A 20531-nucleotide genomic window follows, 5' to 3' on the forward strand; every position below is an offset into this window, starting at 1 on the left:
CAAGGGGAGGGGAGGGGAGGGGAGGGGAGGGGAGGGGAGGGGAGGGGACGGGACAGTGGGTACCAACACCCAAGCTGAAGCAGGCAGCACTTCAGTATGGGGGTAGTCTATGCAAATCTGTTTTCTTCTCAGAGACTTGTTATTCATAAAAATTCTCATTTATTAATGACTCAACAAATAACAAATATAAACTAATCCTTAATCCAAATGATTAAAGAAAGGATGACAAACAGAAGACTTTAAAGAGCTAAGAGCAGGTATCATAAGCTTGAGCAGATATCATTAACTTGTTGATAAAAAAGCTTAATAAAATTAGAGGTGTGATACACATAAAATTTTAAAAAGATCTAACTATTACTATATTAATCTATCGGAATTAAAAGTATACAAAAGATTAGTTAATATAAAAATTATTTAACTGTAAATATATTATAAAAATATTAAAAACTGGTTAATACAGAACTTTATAAACCAGCTTCAAGGCAGTGATACATATTTTCTCAAAGAAAAATGGTATAAATTTCTGATAAGAAAATCTCTGCATGATCAACAGCAAATGGTTGAGAATCTCTTTTGGAGACTAGAGACAGGGTGGGGATGGGTGAGGGGTTGGGGGCCCAGTGTGTCCCCTGCTGCACTGAAAGCATCTGCAAGCTGTGACCTCAGCCTCTAACACACAGGACTGTCAATCACATACTTTTGACAATTTATCAATCTTTCATTTACATTTTAGAATAGAGTTAGTCACATGGAGATATTCTGGAGCACTTCTTACCAGGTCAGTCAATAAGTTAATAGCTATGAATGATGGCTACCTCCTGGATAAGGCCCATTGGTAAGGACAGAGTAGGGAAACAGTGCAGAAGCAACCTTATGTCGGAGGATGTGAACTAAGGAAAAATGGAAGATTCTGGAAGTAGAATTTTTTTTTTAGGGGAAGCATCAATAACTCATATACTAAGAGAAATAATGGAGTTTTTAGAAGGGAAATGAACTTTATGTTATTATCTTACACACACACATCCTTAACATCTGAAAATTGGATGTAGATAACAAAATTATTTTGCATTAGAGAATACACAATTATATTTTTGCAGATATTTGCAGTTTTTCCCCACCAAAACAGAAGAGCCAAACAAATGTGTGATTTGAGATTCCCAGGTTCTTTCCTATTTCTTCTTCAAGTAAGGCACCAAATAGAATAAAAATATCAAGTGACAAGTGAAAAAGAAACAGAAAATAAAAAATTACATAACCCATAAACTGAATCCTTAAAAAATTTTACATGTTGAATATGAAAAATCCTTATAATTTTCACTTAATGGTAAATTAAACAAGCTTTTGATTCTATGAAAATCAGTTTCAGTATTTCAGCACCAAATGAGGGAGAAATAGAAGGCAAAGAGAATAGGAATGGTAGGTGATGGTTCAAGGGTGCTTAAGACATATTTACAACTCAGCTCTATTTTCCAGAAGCTGATTTAATATGGATGTGATGGTGTAAGAGGGAAATGAAGGGAGATGCCAGATTGAAGTCTGACAAAACAGTGCTATATAAGCCAAATGTTAGAGGATCATAGTACACTGTGATGAAAGACTTAGGTGTAAACTTCAAGTATCCTTTTTTCCTCCACCCTTCCAAAGAACAGTCAAGATCAAACTAAATCCTTCTAAAGACACACTTCATCTGCCATGTGTCCTTCGATGTGAGGTGAAGAGCCCAGGAAGCTGGATGAGATCTGGACTCCTGCCGGGTTTCCCAAACTCAATGTGCAAATGAATCATCTGGGACTCATTAAAACACAGATTCTGATTCAGAAGGTCTGGAGTGGGGCCCAAGTTTCTGGACTTCTAACAAGTTTCCACGTGATGGCCAGGTCAATGGGCCACACCAAGGAATAACACTTTAGCGTGTGTGGGCCCAGGACCTAGCTCTTGGTTTTATCAACCTGAAGCTTGTTTCCGCAGCACCTGCAAAGGAGGCCTGAGGTCTACAGAAGCTCTTTAGCAAGGATATATTCTCACAGTCACTGCTTTTGTGATATGGAAAAAAGTATACTGAAATAGGACAATTTTTTAAAGATTATCTTATAAGCTACCACAATATATAAAAAAGAATGGGGGACGGGAGCAGAATGACCCTGCTCCTCAGCCTTCTCCATCTACCCACACACAGTGATGCCCGAAGCACATCAGAACCAAAGCATGCCAAGAAACACAGTACAAAAAGTAACAAAATAAGTAAAAGGGTTGTGCCTCCAGGTGGACTCAGGGAACAGAACAAGGCATGAATCTTCTACTGCTGTCACCAAACTCAAACTCTCTTGTTTATAGAATCAGCATTTTAGAGGTGAAAGGGCCAAAGATATCCTGTACTCGTTATTTTATAGATAAAGAAACTGAAGCCCAAGAACCACATACCTCAGATTTTGGTCCAATCATCCTTCTATACCACTAGCTAATTTCTTTAATCTATTACTGTCCAATTTAAACAAGGGAAGGGGACTTCCCTGATGGTGCAGTGGTTGAGAGTCCGCCTGCCGATGCAGGGGACACGGGTTCGTGCCCTGGTCTGGGAATATCCAGGAGCGGCTGGGCCCGTGAGCCATGGCCACTGGGCCTGTGTGTCTGGAGCCTGTGCTCTGCAACGGGAGAGGCCACAACAGTGAGAGGCCCGCGTACCGAAAAAAAATAAAAAATAAAAATAAAAAAATAAACTAGGGAAGGGGGAACCGGAAGGATTTGAAAGAAAAGCAGACAGATATCGTTTGTACTATAATTCTGATCAACAAACTTGGACACTGAGAATTTCAGGCTTTATCCACTGCCCAGGAAACCCCTGAGATCCAGTCATTCAAAACTCCTCAACCTCCAAGATCTCAAAGCTCTGTTGATATATCTCTCTCAATTGTTTATTTTCCTCATTACAGTCATTATAATCTCAACTTCCAATCTGCCCTGTTCACTACTCTCATACTGCTCATACTGAATAACCATTTTTCAACAATGGCCACTGACTTACTCTTGCCTTTTTATTGTCTTGGGTAACCTCAGGGGTTGAACACTGCTGGTCAAAACTAAGAGATCCAGTCTAAATGCCTCTGTAGGACTTTGAATTTTATTTTACTAAATTAATTCTGACATAAATTCAGGTGGGTTATTATTGCTTTTAAATTCTCTACACTATATTATTGCTAAGTCTCCAAAACCCACAGAATCTTTCTCTAATCTCCAACTAAGAGAATACTGAAGGCTACGTACTTAATATATATGTATATGTATTTTTTTTCTTTCATCTCATCAACACTTAACTCAGGCAATCTGTTAGAGTCTCATTAATAAAGCTGTGGCTGATTTACAATTTGCAATAAATCAAAAGATGCTGAGCTGAGATTTCCCTTCCCTTCACAGGAAAGAAAAAAGTGCTAAGCAAACAAATGCTGTCAATAAGGTTAAAGCGGTGGTTCACACTAATCTGGAGAATGGTTTGAGCATTTAGAAGTGTCATTTACATACAACTGAAATTCTACACCATCCTAATCTCCTCTTCAAAAGTGATCTCCAAGGACATAACCATCTAATTAATCCTCTTTGAAGAACAGTATTTTTTAAAATTTTCCCTTCAAAGTATTAATTTAGCCACTTCTCCTTTTAGCCATGTTTAATATTTATCCTCTTAGTTCTCCAGAGTTTTCCCTGCCCTCCTCTCTTCATCTTCACTTGTTCCCTTTCACCAGTCTAGCTGCAGTTCCTGCCCTGTCATTTTCTGCCTTCTCGCCTCTTCTGTACCACTTGTCTCTCAGTTTTTCTTCTGGTTTTCCTCTACAGTGGAGCATTCTGCCCAGGACCTTGAGATAAGCTCTGGAATAGAGAGGAGTAGGGGAAAATGCAGATCAGGTGAGCAAGCTTTTACTCAGTTCATTTTATAGATTCTTACTGACTATGATACTTGGCACTAATGAACGATAAAGTGAGAGGCAAAAAGGAGCAAAGCTAATAGTATCAAATGAGGTTGAGTCTGAAGACACTGAAAACTCTTGGGGAAAAGAAATAAAGTCATCATAGTGACCTTATCCAAAGAGAATTTCCATACTCTGATTGCAAAAGGCTATCAAGAAGGATGTTTCAGAAGTAGTAGTTAGATATAGTACAGGAAACGAGATGTTTTTATGCCTAGCCTGGAGCAGATTCTAAACTGTGATTTTTGTCAGATTTTATAACTCAAGCAGTCAGGCTAGCAAGTAATCACAAGATGCCTTTAGGGAAAACACAAGAAACAACGTAGGGAGTGGTGTTGTGATTTATTTGCTAGTCGAACCAGACCTGAACCAGTGCTATAGGAAAAGCTGAGAAAGCACCATCGCACTAACACTATATCTAGACTTATATATTCTTTTGTTTGTTTGTTTGTTTTAAGGTACGCGGGCCTCTCACTGTTGTGGCCCCTCCCGTTGTGGAGCACAGACTCCGGACGCGCAGGCTCAGCGGCCATGGCTCACGGGCCCAGCCGCTCCGCGGCATGTGGGATCTTCCCGGACCGGGACACGAACCCGTGTCCCTGGCATCGGCAGGCGGACTCTCAACCACTGCGCCACCAGGGAAGCCCTAGACTTATATTCTTAATGAGATTAATCTCAACATTATGATTATCTGTGATCACAAAAGAACTTGTTTTCACTATCTAAAAGTAGGAATGTCATCCCGAACATCCTGGCCAAATTCCAACTTTGTAATTACTACCTATTGAGTGAACACTACTATTAACTTGGGTAATTATACATACCAAACTCCTACTCATGTATATACTTAAAGTAAACATTCATTGTACAGCTGTGGGTAGTTTTATGAGACTAAACTAGAGAGGAAGTTATCTATGCAAAGAGAAAAACTGAGTAATGGTTGGATAAAATATAAGAAAGGTTCAGCAGCAATAGAACATAATATACTATCTTCACTAAAATTCAGAACTGTGTTGTTCAATCACTTTTTTTTTTTTTTTTTTGTGGGAGGGGGTGTATGTGTCCCAAATCACCTGAGGTAAGGAGAGGTCATGCTCATACTGCTATCAATCAGAGGGGCTACCTCTGCCAGCAATTATCATCACGGCATCATGCTCAGCTAAGAACTGCCTTCAGAATCTAAATGGGTTCATTTGTTCATTCATTCATTCAACAAAAAATTTATGTATCTACTATGTCTCAGGCATGGTTCTAAGCACAGGGATACAAGGTGAACAAGGTAAGGTTCCTGCCCTTAAGGAGCTTAAATTATAAATAGAGAAAAAGACAGTAAACAAATAAATCAATAAGTAATAGGAAAGATACTGAAAGAATGATGGTACATAGTAACTCGGAAGAAGTATTTAATATATAGGATGGCCAAGTAAGGTTTTGCTATGAAGAGGTCATTAAGCTGAAACCTTAAATGGATAACACGAAGCCAATTGTGAGAAGCCAGGAGAAGTGCGTTCTAAGAGGAAATAAGTATAGCGGCCTTGAAGCGGAAAAGGCTTGGTGCATTCAGAGAACCAAAAGGCCAGTGTGGCTAGTAAATAAGAAGTTGAAGTGAGGGACAATGGACAAGGGCTTGATTAAGAAGGACCTGTTGGCCTAGATAAGGAATTTGGATTTTCTTGTGGAGGTAGGAATACGAATTTAAAGATAAGTAACTCACCATCCTGTGAAGATTATAATATGCATCTTCCCATCACTTCACTGAGAATCCTATTCTAGATCTTTGCTACTCAAACTTTGGTTCAAGGACCAGAAGCATCAGTTTTGGCATTAACGGGAAGCTTTTTAGAAATTCAGAATATCAGGCTTTATCTTAGTCCTTCTGAACAGGAATCTGTATTTTAACTGGTGTTCAGTATACACATTATATAGGTTGAGAAGCATTCACCTAAAGTGTTGCTCTGAAAAATCAGTATCTGCAACTAATATCAAACCATATGCACTACTGCAAATGACCAGAAGTTGGTTTAACAGTAAATTAAAAAGAAAAAAAAATTACTATACTGTTCTACAGAGAATGCAAATTCTGGATATTTCCAGTTTCTTAGAAAGATCTTAAATATGATCAGACCTAAATATGTGAGAGCAGAAAAGAATTAAGAAAGATCATAAAAGATGCTGCCACTTACACCTATTTGGCATAGTTACTTTAAAGACAAGATTTTCTGTAATATAGAGATATTTTGTGATAGCAGAGTAAACTTCATTTTCCAACTAGAAGAGCTGATTACCTGTCTCCTGCCAATTCCTGTCTATTAACGGAGTAAAGCCCATATCTCAAAAATATAACTTTCATGACTGAGTCCACCTCATTCTTATCACTTAGTCTTCTCATGCCTTATATTCTCAAATGTTTATCTTCTAATCTCCTTGTTCTAACTGTTCCTCAAACTTCTTAATTTTGAAAAATTCCTAAACTACGGAAAAGTTGAAAGAATAGTGGTCAACATCTGTACACTCTTCACCAAGGGTAACTGTTAACGTTTTGTCACTTCTGTTTATCTCCTTCTTTCCCCTTTTTGCTATGCACATGCACACTTATTTGTTTCTGAATCGAAGTAGCAGACATTTTTGATCAAGGATCCAATCATGGGTCACAAACTACATTTGGTTTTCATGTCTCTTTAGTCTCCTCTAGTCCATCTCCCCCCCTTTTTTTGGTTGTCATGACATTGACACTTTAGAATAGTTCAAGACAGTTGTTCTAGAGAATGTTCTACAATATGGATTTGCCTGTTTTCTCAAGATGAGGTCCAGGTTGAACATTTTGGCAAGAACACCATGAAATGATGTTTTCTTTGAATAGTCCTCAGTTCCTGCGATTATGTTTTACATTCCCCAGTAAATTATAAATAAGCTCCTTGAAAGACACAGCCTTGCTTTTTTTTTCTTTGGTAATTCTTCAAAGAATGTAGCATAATCTCTGTATACATTACATGCGCAATAATTAAATGAAAACTTGCAAGCAGAGTTGAGAACTGTTTCTAAGAATACCCATAACTGTTACACATTGAATACTTTTATACCAGACTAGAAACATTTGGGCTTTGCCTCTAAAGTTTTTGTGAGAAATAATTAAGCATGTAAACAGTTGAGCACAGTCTCCAGTACAAAATATATCTAGGAAAGAGCTGGGGCTAAAGGCAGATAGATATTAAGCAGACTGGACTGCTGAGGTTGGAAGGTGAGGGAATAAAGGGTGTAATCACCTATTACATCCCAAAATATTTTTATGAGTAAACTGGGCTTTAAATGGAAGATTGGGACAACAGCAGATTTAATAAAAATCTCATCTTTTAAGTCTCACTTGAGTTAGATACTGATTAGAAACTATTTCTCAGAGAAGAAAGAAGAGCAAAATAGGTCATTTATTAATTCCTATATAAATAATAGGGCAGTTGAGAACAGTTCACAAGGACAATAAAAATATGGTATTAAAATCAAGTGTGTTATACAAGATGGGGTTCAGGGGATATTTTTTAAATTATTTTCAAGGCATCTAGTAATTCAAAACTTCACATCTAAATGAAGCTTACTAGATTGAAAGTGAAATTAAAACACTATCTAATATGTCATGCAAAGGGAAGGGAAGCGATACCTATGACTTGTTTGAAGAACTGCTTCTACACAGAAAAAGAGACCAGTAAATAATTTAGATATGGTATATTAGAGAACATTTGGTATATAAGCTATTCCTAATTAAGACCAGGTGTTGAACTACCAGCTGACATTTTGAAGTATGCCAACTAGTGATTAAGACTGTTCTTCTACTCTGCCCAAACATGTTTTAAGTGTTGTTCATTATGTAATCTAGTTGCCTTTAAGATAGTGTTTACGCTTCTCTTTTGCTGCATATATTTACACACACACACGCACACACACACACACACACACACACACACGACAAGCTATTGAAAGAAAAACAGAAGTTTTATCTCATCCAAATGCAACCGGGGAAATGTACCACTATATGATGCCTATAAATGTCTTAGGTGGTGAGCTTCTGTAGATTTATATTTCATGAGGAAAAAAAAAAGGTCAACGTCATTTTCAGAAATCTCATAGCTGCCAGACAACTTTGTAATGCTGGACACAAAATGTGGACACAAATTCTAAAAATCTGAACAAACAAGCTGACTTTATTTTTCTAAACAATACTACTGAAGAAATCTGAAATTATTATGTGAGTGCTAAGAAATGTTCTTTTTAAACCAAGATATATTCTGAAAAGCAATCATGCAAATACACTTAAAATCTACTACACACTGTATAAAACCTGATGATTTAAGATACTTGCCCTTGAGATATACAATATTACATAATGAATAGTTTTTATGACCCACTTAGCTAAATAAGCTCATGTTTCTTCTCATTTACAGAATAGTTATTTGATTTGGCTGATGAATGTAGATTTTTGGTTTTATAAAAAAGAGTAATTAGGGATAATTCAGAGAGCCAAGAATTACATGGGCAGATGATATGCCATATACAATTAGCCTTTACAAATAGCTCTCTAGCAAGAAAGTGATCCTAACCTTGTGTATCAATGTTATCCTCTTGCTTCAGTGTGAGGATTATAGGTATGCTAAATAGTGGTATAACAATCAATTCTGTGACAATAAAACAAGTTCAGCTGTCTTCAATCAAACAGATAAATACATTCTAACTATATGACTATCACAAATACCTTTCTAATAAGTTACCTCAATATGGTATTTGATCCTACATAGTATTTTCAAATATTATCTTTTCGTCTCATGGGTCCCAATTCCCATTCCCTTCAGTATTTGTAGAGAGAACTTTATAATTATAGTCAGAACTCCAGGTGTGAAGAAAATATCTGAAACTATTGCTAAAGAGGGGAGTCAATTTCATTTCATGATAACTTGCTCCACTTTTCTTAAAACCATTTCATAAAATTATCTATCTACCTGTTTATCTAAGATTCTTAACAACTTGAAAGGCAAGATTATGTTAAAAATATAAGCCGCAATCCCTGTTTTTCAGGAGTTTATAGCTAATACTTACATAAATTATAGTAAAGATAAGATGAAATTCAGGAGTCTAGTCACAAAACTGAACCATATAGAATATAGGTATTCATCAAATAAAGATTTCTCAATCATAAGTGGAGACAATATAATGATTTTTATTGCAGGGCATCTGCTAAAAATATTTCACATTTTTAAAAGGATACCATACTGAAGAGCATCAATATTCTCTTCAAAAATTCAAGAATGTGAAGAATGTAAAATTATAGGTAAGTTCGGTTGGTCCTCTCCCCCAAGAAACTTACAATCCACTGGGCTCAGCATATATATCCCTTAAAATGCTTTATCTCCTTGAGATACAAAATTTGAGTTAGAAAGTGTCAGAAAACATTACACATCCCCTATGTGGTATTTACCTGATCTTGCAGTGACATTACTGGATTATTTTTGGTAGTGTTGATGTGAAGAACATGGTATTTATTCTTTGCACATAGGTCATAGGCAATATTGGTAAAAGAGGTGCTTGCAGTTTTGGGGACTCTGTTATAAATGATCACCATGTCTTCTTCCTCATCTAAAGCTGCATCTTGCCGAGGGCCATCCATCGTATGTCGCTGCTCAATCTCTCGAACTTCATGTCTTGCAATAGCCCTTTCTGCAAAGAAAAACAGATTATGAACTTAGTTTTAAAAGACACTATAAGGAAGCTGTAAACACTGAAAATAATTTCCTATTCCTGGAACATAGTTTTCCTATTCAAGAACTGGGTTAAGAGCAGCTGAAAAAATGTTTTGAGGGCCAAAACTTCAGAATTACCTCTGAAGGATAATACATATGCATATGAAGAATGAAAGAATAAACAGTCATCAAGTTTAGAACTCCACAGACCAGAGAGTTCTTCAGTGTAGTTCAAAAGACACTTTACATTCCAATAGAATTTCTACAGCCTGAACTAATTTTCAAACACATAAAGACAGACTGAATAGAATACTAAACTTCACAGTAAAAAATACACTTAGAAAATAAATTACTTATAATTTAGGCAATGATTTTGAAATTTATTACTTAGGATGTAGTTATCGCCTGCTTTATCAAAATGTAGCAGGGCAGTGATTATAAATGCTGGTGTGATTTTTAGGTAACAACAGTAGAAATGACACCATAATAAAACCTTTTTCTTTTTGGTGTTGCATTACAGATAAGTCCTGGTTATGTTTATTCCTTAAATTCCACGGTTCCTCTAATTCAAATCACTGTCCACCAAGCAGTTTGAAAAGCAGTAACATTTTGCTTTTGAAAACTTCAGCTTCAAACAAAGAAAGAAAATGGGAAGAAATGAGGGGAAAAAAATAACAAGATGGCAAGTTACTTTGCACAAAGACAACTGTTCACACACAGCATGCACCCTCCTACCACCAGTTCTCTGTGCAAGCTATCTTACCTGCCTTGAACTCTCATCCATTCTCCCTCAACCTCGACCCTATCTAGTGAACTCCTCAAACTTCACATTGAATTTAATCATCACTTGCAAGGGAAGCATCATCTAATCTCTCTAAATAGGTCAAATCACACACACACACACACACACACACACAATGTATGTGTATATACCTCATACTGAATGTCTCATACATAATTGCAATTTTACATTATATGTGTGTTAGCATCTACCTACCATACTGTGACAATTTAGTAAAGTGACATGAAAAAGCAATGTGGTATAATTACAATAACAAGTTCAGGCTTCAAATATTGTCTGACTATGCATCTTAAATTTTGGTTCGGAAGATATGGCCACTATGCTAACACAGTATGCTCTGAGCTGAGGATTCACATTCAGAAGACTTGAATTAAAGTTTCAGGCCTGCTGCTTACTAGCAGTGTGCTTTCCAAAGCAGGAAGAGAAGCACATACATGCATACAAGTGTATCCATTTTCATGGGGGAGAGTTGGTTGGGAATGTGGAGAAAAAGAGATGAGCTTAATGTTGAACATACTGCTGGATTGTCTGGGACACACAGGAGATTAAGATAATTGGGCACATAGGTCAAGTGCTGAGAATAAAGGTTCATGCAGAAGAAAGACATTTGGGAAAACCATAGGAATGGATGAAACTACCTAGATAATGTAGAATACATAGCATGGAAAGAGACAGTAATCTTAGAACAGAATCTTAGGAAATACCAACATTTAAGGAAGAAAAAAAAGACAATGCATAGAAAAACACTAAGAAGAAACAGAAAGAAAAAGAAATCTGGACAGATTTTTAAGAAGCATATACCACATGTTTAGAAAGCATAATATTTTTCAAATTGACAGTACTTTGCAAATGAATCTATAATCAAGGTAATGTATGATGCTCAAGCATCTCCATAGGATATGGAAGCTGTCTCATTAAATTCAACATATGGAGAGCCTAAGCATATTATATTCAATAATTTTAAAGGAATTTTATCTTCCAAACAACCTCAAACTGTCACCACAGTCCAAAACTATTATGGTATTGTTATGTCCACACACCCTCCTTTTTCTACTAAGGGAAATAAAACAGTACTGTTGTCATTTAAGGGCTGACAGAAGTGTGAGAGCCGCCCAGACATACATGAAATTACCTTTACTTTTAATGGCTACACCAACAACCAACAATGCTGAATTTACTTTCACTAGTTTTTCTGAAATCAAGCATTTGGAAAAGAAACAGATTTTGTTATTTTTTTAAAAGAAATTATTTAGTCTATGGATTTTTTATTTTTTAAGGTGCTAAAACTCTAGCTGGAGCATGAAACTAGCATGTTTTTTAAATTAATCACTGTTGGGCTTCCCTGGTGGCGCAGTGGTTGAGAGTCCGCCTGCCGACGCAGGGGACACGGGTTCGTGCCGCTGAGCCTGCGCGTCCGGAGCCTGTGCTCCGCAACGGGAGAGGCCACAGCAGTGAGAGGCCCGCGTACCGCAAAAAAAAAAAAAAAAAAATTAATCATTGTTTTTGGTTCACTATGTGTATTAAAGCATAGGAACTGTATATTTCACACAATTTTAAAACATTTCTTAAATTACGAAAAGATGCAAATTCAGGTAACTACTTTCCTCATTCAAATAATACATTTATATGCATTTTCTATTTTTCAAATGTTTTTACTTTGCTTAAGCAAACAAGATAATTACTAATGTAGTGTTATGCCTAAAACTACATAAAAAGATAAAAATAGTGTGGAATATTAAGATAATTTTTGCTAGTAATATTAGTCTATAAAATCAAATCTCACTTAGTTGAAAAATAACAGTAACTACTGTTGATGGTGAACTACTATCTCTTTTCTCCTGTGACAATACTTAAAACCAGTAAGGATGTTTGCAATATGGCCATTTTCTTTACTTAGTAAGTACTCAATAGTTCTTTTTTTTTTTTTAATCAAAGAAGCTCTGCACCTAGTTAGTATAACTTCTGAGACTCTCTTAAATCAGTGGGTAAGCTTTATTAGTTACAGCACATTTGGAGTATACTTAGAGAATGTAGGCAGCATATTTAAAATACTAAAGATGCATTTTGAAGTAATGCTTTTTTCATGTTTGAGTAATGAATTATAAAGAATCTGCTATGCAAGTTATTCCAGAACTACCACAAAATGTACAGCCTGCAAATAACATGGAGTGCAATCTGAGTCATGATATTACAGGCAGGCCAAGCACAACTGGCACTAATATTCCAAACACTAAAGACGGACACTGAACTTCATGGCAATTCTAGTTCTTCTAGGCTCCTACTGAAGGTGGCATACATCTCAGTTCAGTGACCTTTCCACATGGCAGATTACCAACAAACACAAGTCTTTTAAAAGGCCATTCATAATAGCAATAATTACCTATTTCTGCATTGACAGGGCATTAAAGGCTTATTTATTGAAAGAACATAATGATCAAGCTAAGTATAAAACACTGCATTAAATACACCAACCTAAGTCTTACAAAGGATTAAAGTCACAAAGATGTATATATTAGACTACAGAAAAAAGAAAAATAACTGAAGAAAAGATTTTTTTAAAAATTGCAACATATTCTTTGAGTAGTTTTTTTTTAACATTAAGGTCATTATTTGGGGAAACACCTTTTCTCTTTGAACATTTAAATAAATGTTCAATGTATAAATAATTTAGAGAAATGTTTTGTATTCTGTACAAATTAAAGGACCCATGAATATAATCTTCTGCCCCCACCAAAGCTCAATTGTGCAACGGTCTCAGCAGAAAATAAACATTTTACAAATGTTCAAAATGTGTAGTATATCTGTATAGTGGGTAACACTTTAGGATTATAGGGATTAAAAAAAAAAACCCGCAAACGGAAAGACCAGTAAATTGCCTTGCTTTCAAATACTGAAACTTCTGCATGTTCAAGTAAAAAATATATAGTTAGATAATAGGTAAATAAATAATAAATAAAAGGCAAAGAACATTAAGAAAAAAAAGACCAAATTTTTATTATCTATAATTGAAAGAAAACATAGAAGTTGACAATAACAATATTAAGATTTCAGTAGATAATAAAGGTGGTTTGTAACAGATTTACACTACATACGTATAATAGAACAGAGCAAAAATATGCATTAGTGGCTCATAACGATTTTTTGGGTCACAGACCCCTTTGAGAATATTATGAAAACTATGGACCCTGTCTCCAGTACGGGTGACTTGTGCATTTCAGGGCTTCCTCTTAGAGCCCAAATATCGGCAGGGGGCTCCATGACCCCAGTTTAATTACTTCTAAAAAAAAAAAGGCTCTTGGACAGTAAGGCCTGATAGTAAACTGCCTAGAGGCATTAGTATGTATATTGAAAAAAGAGGTTACTCACAAGTAAGAATTGCAGGCAAAGAGAAATCACAGAGGAAATTGGCAGCGTCTACTGAAAAAACGTCTATGGGGAGGGTGCCTTGGCACAAAACTTGACCTGATAGGACTCCCTGGCAAGTGTGCCTATTGCAGAGCTAGATAATTTGGGCTCTAAGAGCTTGGAGCCATCAAATATCTGAATTAAAGTGGATCCTTAGCACTTTCTAGGGATAAATCCTGAGTTGTGTAAATCCCCAAATACTGTTCTGAAGTATAATTTATTCCCCATAAACTTTATTTATAATGAGAAGTAGGAAGCAACAAAGTTGCACCAAAAGAAAGCTATTATAAGGTTAACTGATTCCTTTTGCAGCACCACTTACTGTGAACGTACTGTCTAGCCAGACACTATCAGATCCTCATGGAAGTAGCACTTTGTAATCATTATGAATTAAATAAATTGGTTGTCTGATTATATACATCACTTTCTTATGAATATTTTTAGCCTGAGTCAGTCTCCTTGAAGTCAATCACCATGGGGACTGACAAAATAAATTTCTATATGGATGACTAAAGGCTGGACTCCCAACACTGGCAAATGCTTTCTTGTGTGGTTTTCAGGCAGTCAGCAAGGGTGCATGTGTTATCATTAAAACTTATAAGTATGTTTCAGTGGATCATCCTATAAAAAGGAGTTGAGAGCACCTTCCACTTCCAGGAAGATAGTGTAAACCTATGTTTTGCTATTCCTCCCATGAAGTACAACTAAAAACCCTGGACATTATATATAAGACAAACATCAGACTTAAAAGCTGGAGAGAAGAAAACAGACTACTTAGGGCCCTTGAGACCCAAGGAACGACACAGTGGTGAGTTCCCTAAGTTTTCTTTAGCCTCATATATCCCAGACTTGGAGCAGTAGAAGCGAGCAACCGAGGAGCAGGCATACACAAAAAGAAACCCAACAAAAGCCTGCTATCTCTTGCCAAAGCACCAAGAGACAGCATAGTAAGACAGAAAACTTTAGATAATAATCACTCTGCTTTAGTCAAACTCCACAGAAAAAGACTGTGTTCCCACTTCCATTCGCACAGGCCCAGTGGGTAGCCTAGACTTCCACCCTCACAAGGGTGTGATCAGATGCCCAGTATCCCTGATGGAGTGGTGCCAGGGAAGACCAAGTAGGGAGCCAGGACTTTCATCCCAGGCAGCGGGTAACAAGGCACGTCCGCAGTGTCAGGGAAGACCAAGCAAGGAATCAGAAAGCCTGCCTCCACATGGCACTGATGAGAGGCCCCCGTCCCTCCCCACTTGGTGGTGTCAGAGGAGACCTAGTGGAGAATCAGGACTTTCACCATCCCCCAGCATAAGGAGGCCACTGCCCAGAGGTAACAATGAGCTCACCAGGTGTTGATGGAGGCCAGCAAGGGAACCTGGACTTCTATCACCACTTGGCAGTTACAAAGCAGCACCCCTTCCCTTGCCAGAGCAGTACTGGAAAAAGTCAACTAAAACAGAAGGTTTAAATAAAATTCAGAGTCTCCACAGATATAGAGAACAAACTAGTGGTTACCAGTGGAGAGAAGGAAAGGCGGAGGGGCAATATAGGGGTAAGGGGGAAAAAAGGGTTCTTTTGGGATTATATGAAATCATGTGTGTGAAACTTTTGAAAACCATAAAACACTACAGAATTTAAAGAATCTTTCATTCAATTTAAAAGAAAAAAAAGATCCAGAGTCTCACAACATAATATAAAAACATCCAGGTTTCAATCAAGTTGTACGCCACATATCAAGAACCAAGAGGATCTTAAACTCAATGAATAGACAATATCAAGAAACGACAATATCAAGGGTACAGAGATGTTAGAATTATCCAAGATTTAAAGCAGTCATGATAAAAATGCTTTCATGAACAATTACAAATAAGCTTGAACCAAATGAAAAAATAGAAAGCCTCAGCAAATAAGCTCATGAATGAAATAGAATACATAAAGAAGAACTAAATAGAAATTTTAGAACTCAAAAACAAAATAATCAAGATGAAAAGCTCAGTGAATAGGATCAATAGCAGAATGGAAAGGAAGGAGAGAAATTTAGTGAACTGGAACATGGAATAAAAGAAATTACCCAATCAGAATAACAATGAGAGAACACTCTGGGAGGAAAAAAAGCAACAGAGCCTTGGGGAACTGTGGGATATAACAAAGGATCTAACATTGGTGTCACAGAGTCTTGGAAGGAAAGGGGAAAGAAAGCAGGGCTGAAAGAGTTCTCAAAGAAATCATGGCTGAAAACTTGACATTTGACAAGAGACATAAAGATTCAAGATGCTGAACAAACTCCAGATGAGATAAACCAAAGACATCCATGGCAAGATACATCATAATTAAGCTTCTGAAAACTAAAAATAAAGAAAAAATCTTGAAATCAGCCAGAGAAAATGAAGCCTTATTTTAGAAAAAACTGGAATAACAGCAGATTTCTCATCAGAAGTCATGGAGCCAGAACGGAGTGGCACAACGTTTTTCAAGTGGTGAAATAAAAGAATCCTATACCCAAAGAAAATCACCTTCAAGAACGAAGGGGAAAATAAGATATTCTTATACAAAAGAAAGCCACAGTAATTTACTGCCACTAGATCTACCCTAAGATTGATTAAAGGAAGTTCTCCAGACAGAGAAAAAAAAAAAAAAGACAAAAGAAGAAATCTTAAAACACCAGAAAAAAAAAAAGGGAAAGAATAAACACATGGGTAAATACAATAAACTTTCCTTCTCTTCAAGTTTTCAAAAATATGTTTGACAGACAAAGTGAAAATTGTAACATGATGTGATGTGATTTTAAATGTATGCAGAGTAAATATTTAATACAATTATACTGTAAGTGGCAGATAGTAAAGGGATGTAAATGAAAGTAAAGTTTCTGTACTTCACTTGAATTGGTAAACTGATGACACCAGTATACTGTGACAAGTGATATTTATATGATGTAATACATAAAGCAACCATGAAAAAAGCTATACAAAGACATTAAACTCAAAAACACTATGGGTAAATCAAAAGGTAATTTTAAATAAATATAAAAGTAATTCACAGGAATGCAGAAAAAAGAAAAAACAGAAAACAAAAGAAGTATCAAGGGAAATTTAAAAATACATTGAAGTGAATGAAAATGAAAATAAAGCAAGAGGAATTCCCAAGATGGCAGAGTACAAAGACCCTGAGCTTACCTCCCCTCATGAGCACATCAAAATTACAACTATTTACAGAACAACTATTGATGAAAAAGACCAGAACCTACCAGAAAAGATCTTCTACAACTAAAGGTATAAAGAAGGAACCAAAAGGAGATGGACAGGAGAGGTGGAGTCATGGTATAGTCAAGGCCCATACCCTTGGGTTGGGTGACCCACAAATGGGAGAATTATTACAACTGCAGAGGTTATCCCCAAGGAATGAGGGGTCTGAGCCCCACAAAGGGCTTTGCAGCCCAGGGGTCCTGAACCAGGAAGATGAGCCCCCAGAGCATCTGGCTTTTAAGACCAATGGTGCTTACTTTCCAGAGACCCAGAGGACTGTGGGAAATAGAGACTCCACTCTGAAAGGACACATACAAAATCTCACCTGCTCCAGGACCCAAGGCAGAAGCAGTAAATTGAAAGGAACCTGGGTCAGACCCACCTGCTGATCTTGGAGAGTCTCCCAGAGAGACAGGAGGCAACTGGAGATCACCCTGGGGCAAAGACACTGGTGGCAGCCATTTTTGGGAGCTTGTTCTACCGTGTGGACACTGGTGTTAACAAGAGCCATTCTGGAATCCTCCCTCTAGCTTATTAATGTCAGGACCCAGCTCCCCCCACCCCCACCCACCAGTACTGGGACTCCTCAGGCCAAGCAACTAACTAGGTGGGGACACAGCCCCACCCACCAGCAGACAGGGTACCTTAACACTCCTGAGCCCACAGAAGGGCCTGGACACGGCCCTACCCACCAGAGGGCCCAGGACCCAGCTGCACACACCAGTGTGCAGGCACTAGACCCAGAACTCCCAGAGCCCTGCAGCCAGAGACACAGGAACCCAGCTCTGCCCACCAGTAGGCAGACAATAGCCCCAGAATCCCCTGAGACTCAGCCCCATCCACCAGAGAGCCTGCTCTAGCCACTGGACCCACCTCATTTATCCTTCTCAAACTATCCCAAGAAACTGCAGAGGAAGGAATGCTTCCAAACTCATTCTATGAGGCCAACATCACCCTGATACCAAAACCAGACAAATATACCACAAAAAAAGAAAATTATAGGCCAATATCACTGATGAACATAGATGCAAAAATCTCAACAAAATATTGGCAAGCTGAATACAAAAATACATTAAAAGGATCATACATCATGATCAAATGGAATTTATATCAGGGATGCAAGGAAGGTTCAATAGCCACAAATCAATTAATGTGATACACAACATTAACAAATTGAAGAACAAAAGCCATTTGATGATCTCAATAGATGCAGAAAAAGCTTTTGACAAAATTCAACATCCATTTATGATGAAAAAAACTCTCCAGAAAGTAGATATAGAGGGAACATACCTCAACATAATAAAGGCCACATATGATAAGCCCAAAACTAACATCATACACAATGATGAAAAGCTGAAAGCATTTCCTCTAACGTTAGGAAAAAGACAAGGATGCCCACTCTCTGCACTTTTATTCAACATTGTATTGAAAGTCCTAGCCACAGCAATCAGACAAGAAAAAGAAATAAAATGAATCAAAATTGGAAAGGAAAAAATAAAACTGTCACTGATTGCAGATGACATGATACTATACATAGAAAATCCTAAAGATGCTACCAAAAAACTACTTGAGCTCATTAATGAATTCAGTAAAGTTGCAGAATACAAAATTAATATACAGAAATCTGTTGCATTTCTATACACCAACGAACTATCAGAAAGAAAAATTTAAAGAAACAATCCCACTTACAATTACATGGAAAAGAATAAAATACTTAGGAATAACCTTATATAAGGAGGTAAAAGACCTGTGACCCCATGTGCAAGGACTTTTCTAGACCCTTGTAGATACATGTTTTACATATACATTATATTTGGGCATTAATTATACACTGATTATTAACATTAATGAAAGTGTATTGCAAAATAGAAATAAAATTTTCTTTCCAAATTTCATCTCACTAATGAATTATTACTAAAAATATATTGGTTAATGCTCTTAAGATGATCTATTAGGTAAGAATATTAAAGTAGCTGTTAAATATCCCATTGATCCAATAACCACCGATATAATTCTTTTCTTTTTATTGCTAAGGTTACTAAGTTAAAGGAATATGCATTATATTTTGCTTAATATACTTTTCAAACTTGATTACAGTTTTGTACAGTTATTACACAAATTTTAAAACGTGAAATTCTGATAACAACCTTCCTTTATTACCAATCTGAGAAATGTATTCATAACCTATATGAAATAATAATATTGCTAATAGCTAACACTGAGTTCTCACTGTGTATTTTAAATGTATCATCTATTATATGCATGCTCTGTGTTCAGAGTTTTATATGCATTATCTCAAGTTTTGATTTTTAAAACAACCCTAAGAGGCACTATTATTATTCTCATCTAAATGAGGAAACTGAGTCTCAAAGAAGTTAAATGATCACCAGCTGAATACTAACGTCAGGATACTGTCCAAGATCAATCTGACTCCAGAGCCTGTGCTCCACATTATACTTGTCATCTGAGATTTAGTCTGCTTCTATATGAGGAAGGAGTAGGCTGCACAGTTAAATACGGCATGATGATATTATAGAAGTAACATTTTTTTTTTGCAAGTACCTGTTTTTAAAATACAGAATATATAGTTAAAAATCATAGGTGAGCTGACTTTAAGACTTCATTCTTTACATATCTCAATCACTTGAAATGAATACTCTGATAGAAAATGGGGATTCCAACCAATATACTTTTCCCTTGTCTCAGGCTGTACCAAGATAAGACATCTCAAAACACCCCTCACACCTTTTTTATCAATACATACTTCTCAAGTAATCTATTCATATTTTAAATTTCCATCTTATACAAAATCAAACAAATCCCATTGTAATAAATGCCATAACAGAGAACAAAACACTTTTGAAACCAAGAATTGGGGTAAAAAACTTACGGGGAAAGATACACTGGATAAACTGAGCCTTGAAAAGATGGGGCTGGGTTTCAAAATATAGAGATGGGTCATTGGGGAAGCCATGAAAGCCTGCAGAGTGACTAAGCTGATAAATAACAAATACACTAGTATAATTTGATTATAAAATTATTTAACAACAGTAGTGTGAAACAGCTAAAAAAAACTATGACAATTGTAGCTATACTGATAAGCATATAATTATCATAGTAATAACTGTTCCACTTATTGAGCCTTTATTATGGGCCAGAAGCAATGCTGCTGTGTGTTTAAACATATATTATTTCATTTAATTCCTACAGTAACCCTATACCTATTATCTATAAGGTAATAATATGGAAATGTAGACTCAGATTAGTTACAGAGTTTTTAGGAACAAAGTCAGAATCCAAACCGTCAATCTGATACCAAAGTGTATATTCCTAACCAAAACATAGTAATTACTGTTTTAAACCACTGGAAGGCACAGTTCCTAGGAAATCTATATTTATCACA

At 36.5% G+C, this 20531-nt stretch overlaps 1 protein-coding gene across 2 annotated transcripts in view; it reads right to left on the reverse strand.

The window, feature by feature from the left end:
• HS2ST1 (heparan sulfate 2-O-sulfotransferase 1) overlaps positions 1-20531 on the reverse strand; it is a 214142-nt gene that overhangs the window by 36661 nt on the left and 156950 nt on the right. For both annotated transcript variants that reach the window (XM_007107216.4, XM_007107217.3), the window contains exon 2: positions 9421-9659. In XM_007107216.4, coding sequence (XP_007107278.1) covers positions 9421-9659 — 239 coding nt within the window. The remainder of the gene's footprint in view (positions 1-9420; positions 9660-20531) is intronic.

Source organism: Physeter macrocephalus, chromosome 4 (assembly GCF_002837175.3).
Source record: "Physeter macrocephalus isolate SW-GA chromosome 4, ASM283717v5, whole genome shotgun sequence".
NCBI lineage: Eukaryota > Metazoa > Chordata > Mammalia > Artiodactyla > Physeteridae > Physeter > Physeter macrocephalus.